At 37.1% G+C, this 7675-nt stretch overlaps 1 protein-coding gene across 1 annotated transcript; it reads left to right on the forward strand.

The window, feature by feature from the left end:
• The first annotated feature begins 4482 nt into the window (after positions 1-4482).
• Positions 4483-7218, forward strand: LOC147668251 (uncharacterized). Its single transcript, XM_086948668.1, has 3 exons — positions 4483-4917; positions 5453-5668; positions 6934-7218. The coding sequence occupies exons 1-3, from the start codon at positions 4483-4485 to the stop codon at positions 7216-7218; spliced, it is 936 nt and encodes a 311-aa protein (XP_086804794.1).
• Positions 7219-7675: the final 457 nt, after the last annotated feature.

Raw genomic sequence — 7675 nt, forward strand, 5'->3', positions numbered from 1 at the left:
TGGGAGTATATACCTCCAGAAATAGAATCTCACAATGAGACTTCGGAGACAAACAATTCATCTGATAGTTCAGACAACATAGAAGCTGGGAATTTGGATACTATGTTAACAAATGAAACAATTACTAGTAATTCGGTGAATGTGTTAAGTTTAGCTCCAGCTGAACATAACACGCCAAGAGGTTTATATGAGGATAAAGATTCAGAGTTTTTGGCTTTCCCTACTATTTTTTGTGGTGAACGAAGGCCTAACAATAAGGAAAGACACATACCGGTACATTATAGTACTATTTGCCAAGCTGAGTTAAGGAGTTATGATAGAAGAGTCGCTAAATCTATTACTAATGTGTTTTTTAAACTGAAGAAATTACATATTAAGCAGATCCAGGGTAAAATCAACATTTCCATCAGGAAACATTTTACAGATGGGAATAAAATAACTGCTAAAGACATAAAATATAATATTGGCAATGTTTTACAGTTTAATGAGGGTTACAAAGTATTAAAAACTATACGCAGTTCACCTCCATATTGGGAAGGTTGCAAAAAAGATATTTTTGCAATGATAAGGCAACTTGGCATACCCACTTTCTTTTTGACTTTATCTGCTGCCGAAACAAAATGGCACCATTTAATAAATATACTATTGAGAGTTAGAAACTTAAAGGAATGTACAGAGGAAGAATTCTTAAACATGTCTTGGGAAACTAAAAGTAAATTAATACAAGAAGATCCAATAACATGTGCAAGACAGTTTGACTATCAAGTTAGGAAATTCTTTAATTGTGTTTTGCTGAATGGCACTAATCCAATTGGGGAAATAGTAGACTACTTTTACAGAGTCGAATTCCAACAAAGAGGTTCTCCACATATACATGCATTACTCTGGATAAACAAAGCACCACTGTATGGTGTTTCACCAGTGGAAGAAGTCAATAGCTTAATTGACAAATATATCACTTGTCATAAGTCTGAGAACCCTATTTTACAACCGTTAATAAATCTACAAAGGCATGGTCACACAAAAAATTGCAGACGTAAACAGCAACGGACATGCAAATATCAATATCCAAAATATCCAATGTCAAGAACGCTCATATTAGAGCCATTAACACTTGAGGAGACAAATAAGCAATGGCAAGATAATATTAAAATAATACATGAAGCTATGAATAATACTACTTTTATTACACTTTCTTTTGAGGAATTTTTAGACTTCATTAAAATGGATGATAAAGAATATATTACTTCAATACAAACTAGCTTACAAAAAACAACTATTTTTTTTAAAAGAACACCAGGCGAATGCTTCATCAATAACTACAATAGTACTCTTTTAGAAGCTTGGCGAGCAAACATAGACTTGCAGTTTATACTGGACCCTTATGCTTGTGCTGTCTACATTATCTCATATATCAGTAAATCGCAAAGAGGAATTAGCAAACTTCTAGCGCAAGCTGCTAAAGAGGTAACAAGCAATAGTAATATCAAAGATCAACTTAAACACATAGGAAACAAATTCCTCAACTGCACAGAAATTAGTGCTCAAGAAGCAGCATATCTAATTCTTCAAATACCATTACGGAAAAGCTCACGATCATTTGTATTTATTAATACTAGCCGTCCAGAGAAAAGAACTTATTTAATGCGTGATATCGAAACGATTAATAACTTGCCAGAAAATTCAACTGACATTCAATGTGAAAATATTATTATTAAGTACTGCAAACGGCCACAATCATTAGAGATGTGCACGTTAGCAGACTATGCTGCTAATTTCAACTATGTGAAGAAAAAAACACATGGGAGAGAAATCAATGATTGCGAAGATTTACTTGCAGAACAAAACTTTTACAGCTCAGATGAGGAAGAATTAGAAATAGAATGTAGTAACGGAAATAAAGAACAACAGAAACAGAATTATGATTATGCTTTAAATAAGCGCAGACAAGGGAAAATAATACGCTTTTGCAGATTTAGCAAAAATAATGAACCAGAAGAGTATTATAGAGAAATATTAATGTTGCACTATCCATGGAGGGAAGAACAGAAAATACTAATCAACAAAGAAACTTACTATGATAGGTATCTGAAAGTTAAAACATTTGTTGACACACAACTAAAAATCTACAACAAACAGCATGGCGAAGTTACAAACATTATTCATGAACAGTGTCATGAAAATTTAATTTCACCTCCTCTATCACCAACTGTTAATATACAGACAGAAGACCAAAATCCTGAAAATAATAATAGATATGATTTGGCTCTAGATTTAGGAATTAGAACTACAACCGAAGAACAAAGCTCAACTAACGTTATTTTACCCAATGATAAATACCAACAACTTATGCAAAACTTAACGGAAGAACAACTTAAATTTGTTTACCATCACTTGCATTGGTTTAAAACTACAAGCACTCCATGCTATACTTTTTGCACCGGAGGGGCTGGTGTTGGGAAAAGTTTTGTAATATCTGCACTATATCAAACTTTACTACGGTACTATAACACTAAGGCAGGTGAAAATCCTGATAATGTTTATATCTTACTTACTGCTCCAACAGGAAAGGCTGCCCATAATATTAATGGGAAAACACTGCATAGCACTTTCAAAATACCTGTGTCGCAAAGTTTGACTTATAAGCAACTGAGTCATAAACATAGAACTGCTCTACAAATGGAAATGATGCATGTTAGAGTTGTTATTATTGATGAAATTTCAATGGTAGGACACAATATGTTAAATTTTATACATAACAGGCTTCAAGAAATAAAATCATCTAATGAACCATTTGGAGGAATTTCAATTTTAGCCATTGGTGACTTTTACCAATTAAAACCTGTATTTGACAGATACATTTTTCAGGATTCTACACAGTTGTATGGTCCTTTAAGTGCTAACTTATGGAAAGAACATTTTAAAATTTTTGAATTAACAAAAATTATGCGCCAAAAAGAAGATCTTCAATTTGCTCAATTACTAAACCGGTTGAGAGAAGGCAAGCATACTGAAGAAGATATTTCACAAATTAAGCAAAGGGAAATACAACCTGATGAGAGTTTATTAGAAACAATTCCATATATCATGTCAACTAATATAGAAGTTAATGAAATTAACAAAAAGGTTTTGGAAAAACATTGCAAAGATTATCCAGTCTACATAACAGTAGCAAGCGATACCGTCAGTTCTGATTTGTCTGAAAATGTGAAAAAAACTATTCTTAAGCAACTGCCAAAAGATCCACAGAAAACAATGGGCCTTTCACATACATTACACATTGCCTTACAACTTCGTTATGATTTAAGTTGCAATGTGGATGTCAATGATGGTTTAACAAAAGGCGCAACTGGTGTGGTACAATTAGTTGAATTGATTAACAATACACCTATTATTGTTTGGTTGTTATTTGACAATCAGAGTATAGGACAAACAACTAGACAACAATATAAACACTTATATCATTCACAAATACAAAATACATGGACACCAATACATGCTATAGCTAGACATTTTCAATACACTAAGAAATTTATTACCATTATACGGAAGCAATTTCCTTTACGCCAAGCATCAGCACGCACTATACATCGCACACAAGGTGCAACTCTCGAACCACTTTATATACACTTTAATAACAGCAAGATTCATCATTTGCATTATGTTGCTATTAGCAGGGCAAAATCAATACAAAATGTATATGTACACAATTTTGATGAAGGTAAAATTTTAGTACATCCACAAGTTAATGAGGAAATGCACAGATTAAGGACAGAAATGCCACTTGAAATACATATCCCACAGTTACATACATACAGTGCACATTTCAATATCATTGCACACAATATAAGATCACTACAGAAAATTTTTACATCTATGATAGCGGATAGGAATATATTACAAGCAGACATTATTTGCTTAACTGAGATCAACACTACAAGAAAGGCTACAGCTACTGATTTTACGATAGAACAATACCATCACATTATATTTGATAAATTTCATACATACAACACAAACCATGGAATTATTATGTACTACAAAAAAGATTTATTTATATTGCCTATTTATGAGACACATGAAGGGATAGACATTTTACATTTTACTGTACATATTTATAACACGGATTACCTTATTATTATTTTATACAAACCACCCCAAAAAAGTATAACTTCTCTTTTGGATTTTATCACAAATATTACGGATTTTTACCCCACACACAAATTGATCATTATAGGGGATTTCAATGTGGATGTATCTCAACAAAATGCAAACACCAAGCAATTACTTGGATTCTTTGAAGCAAAATTACAATGTCAACAACTCATTAACAGTTACACAACTAACTACCAATCCATTTTAGATCATATATATACAAATGAACAACTACACAACTATGGTACTTTAGAATGCTATTACAGTGATCATAAAGCAATATGGGTTTGTATTTAACATGTTATAACACATTTTCTATTTCAGAAGATGTCTATTGAAGAAATCATGAACATTAATACCGATGACAACAAACCATATCAGAAACCCATACGAGTTAATGTCATCAACTGCTCTGGAAAAACTACTTACAAAAATGCAAAACAAGAACAAAAAATTCTATTTCATTTGGCTCTAGCAGATAAAACTGGAACCATGAAATGTACTTGTTATCAAGAAAATTTATATGAGCAAACTAAAAGTAACTGTGGACTACTGATACACAACTTTATCATCAAAAACAAAACAATTTTAATTACTAAGCAAACTAAAGTAACAAAATTTCCCGCTATGAAAATTGAGGAGGGCCTGATCCAACAAGCAAAGAACATTTTGCATCCGCCTGCACCATCGGCTTCTCCCATTAAGGAAATAAAACGTGCAAGTCTAAAAAGTCTTATGACCGTTTCAGGGACAATAATTGCCGTAAGTATGAACGCAAACATGTCATCATGTCAACTAAAAAAAACATTGGAAATGCAATAGGTCTCGCATTAGAAAAGTTGGACTTATTGGTATTGTAAATGACATATCTTATTTATTTGTTGGTTTTTAAAATTGCAAGTCTAAAAAGTCTTATGACTGTTTCAGGGACAATATGTGCCGGAAGTATGAACGCAAACATGTCATCATGTCTACTAAAAAAATGCATAGTTGGCTTACACACACATTACACCTTTAGTAACTTCACTAACAAGCTCAAAACACATAGCATTATACACTCTTTCACACTATGTAGAAAGTACGAGTTTTGAAAACTATAATATGCCAGTGCTTTGCTGTATACTACAAATACAAGTACTCTCTACAAAGCCATTTTTAGAAATAAATAATGCAATCTTTTAGAAAGGATGTTCATTTGGGTCCTTAAATATGATACCTTATATTGCCATTCATACAACGCACTAGTACTATGTGTTTTTACAGTCACTATTTAATACAATGCTTACTTTTTGTGTAGGAAGAGGACGCAAAGACTGTCTTTATCAATGGGCAAGATACCCCACTGAAATCGATTACTTTAAAAGATGCAACAGATGACATAAAAGTGACACTGTGGAGAGAAGCATCACTATTTACAATACATCTTGGAGATTATGTTACCCTCACTCACGTAACTGTCCATGAATTCAATGCACAGAAAATATTGAATACAACGCGCCATAGCAAAATGGAGGTAAGCACAACAAACCCAACATTTTGGGAATATCTCTTTCAGCCACTCTGGGCCTTTCACCCACTCTGGCCCTTGCACCCACTCTGGGCCTTGCACCCACTCTGGGCCTTGCACCCACTCTGGGCCTTGCACCCACTCTGGGCCTTGCACCCACTCTGGCCCTTTCACCCACTCTGGCCCTTTCACCCACTCTGGCCCTTTCACCCACTCTGGCCCTTTCACCCACTCTGGCCCTTTCAGCCACTCTGGGCCTTTCACCCACTCTGGGCCTTTCACCCACTCTGTCCCTTTCACCCACTCTGTCCCTTTCACCCACTCTGTCCCTTTCACCCACTCTGTCCCTTTCACCCACTCTGGGCCTTTCACCCACTCTGTCCCTTTCACCCACTCTGTCCCTTTCACCCACTCTGTCCCTTTCACCCACTCTGGCCCTTTCACCCACTCTGGCCCTTTCACCCACTCTGGCCCTTTCACCCACTCTGGCCCTTTCACCCACTCTGGCCCTTTCAGCCACTCTGGGCCTTTCACCCACTCTGTCCCTTTCACCCACTCTGTCCCTTTCACCCACTCTGTCCCTTTCACCCACTCTGTCCCTTTCACCCACTCTGGGCCTTTCACCCACTCTGGGCCTTTCACCCACTCTGTCCATTTCACCCACTCTGTCCCTTTCACCCACTCTGGCCCTTTCACCCACTCTGGCCCTTTCACCCACTCTGGCCCTTTCACCCACTCTGGCCCTTTCACCCACTCTGGCCCTTTCACCCACTCTGGCCCTTTCACCCACTCTGGCCCTTTCAACAAGTCTGGCCCTATCACCCACTCTTGCCCTTTCAACAAGTCTGGCCCTATCACCCACTCTGGCCCTATCACCCACTCTGGCCCTTTCACCCACTCTGGCCCTTTCACCCACTCTGGCCCTCTCACCCACTCTGGGCCTTGCACCCACTCTGAGACTTTCACTCTGGGCCTTTCACCCACTCTGGGCCTTTCACCCACTCTGGCCCTTTCACCCACTCTGGCCCTTTCACCCACTCTGGCCCTTTCACCCACTCTGGCCCTTTCACCCACTCTGGGCCTATCACCCACTCTGGCCCTATCACCCACTCTGGCCCTATCACCCACTCTGAGCCTTTCACCCACTCTGTCCCTTTCACCCACTTTGTCCCTTTCACCCACTCTGTCCCTTTCACCCACTCTGGGCCTTACACAAAACATAAAGTATAAAAATGTACTAACTAATTGTTGCATTTGTTTTCTCTCAACAGGTAACAGCCCCACCACAGGAAAAGATGGACATTCAAATTTATGGCGTCGAACGCACCAAAGATGAAACTAGTATTATCACAATTAGGGTGACAAACACAGACGAATATCAATCAATGCCCATAGAAAATGAGATACTAATTAAATGGTTTATGTTAGATGATGAAGTTGACAACATCGGAGATGCGCTTGTACATTTTTTGCCGCAAACTTTTGAAGTGGTGTTTTGTAATGGGAAAATCATAAATATTCTTAAAGAAAAAGACGATGACATATGTTCAGACTAAAATTCGCATGTTGGCAGGCTATCATATTTTTGTACAAAGTTAAAAAATAAATATTTGTGTGTTTTACAAAAATAAAAAGGTGTGGAATACAAATTATAAACCTCTATGGAAATTTTTTCACTACAGAAGGGAAATTATAACTACTAATACACTCAATTAATACAACATAGTCACACCCACATACAACATTCAGCCAATCCATCTCACATAAAAAAAATACAAAATACACACACTCTGTAGCTTGCACGCACTGCAGTAGTATGTATGAATGAGACTGTTGGTGTGCTAAATACGCCTGTGCTGGTGCAGAGTGATGCTGTGTTGTTGCTCAATGTTACTGTGGGGGTGCAGAATGATAAGGTGGTATTGCTGCGTGTTGCATTGGTGGACATCAGTGATGACGTTGTTGGGAGAAGTGCAACTGTTGTGGTGCTGAGTTATGCTGTGGTGGTAATCA

The sequence above is a fragment of the Lissotriton vulgaris genome, unplaced genomic scaffold (assembly GCF_964263255.1).
Source record: "Lissotriton vulgaris unplaced genomic scaffold, aLisVul1.2 SCAFFOLD_12174, whole genome shotgun sequence".
Classification (NCBI taxonomy): domain Eukaryota; kingdom Metazoa; phylum Chordata; class Amphibia; order Caudata; family Salamandridae; genus Lissotriton; species Lissotriton vulgaris.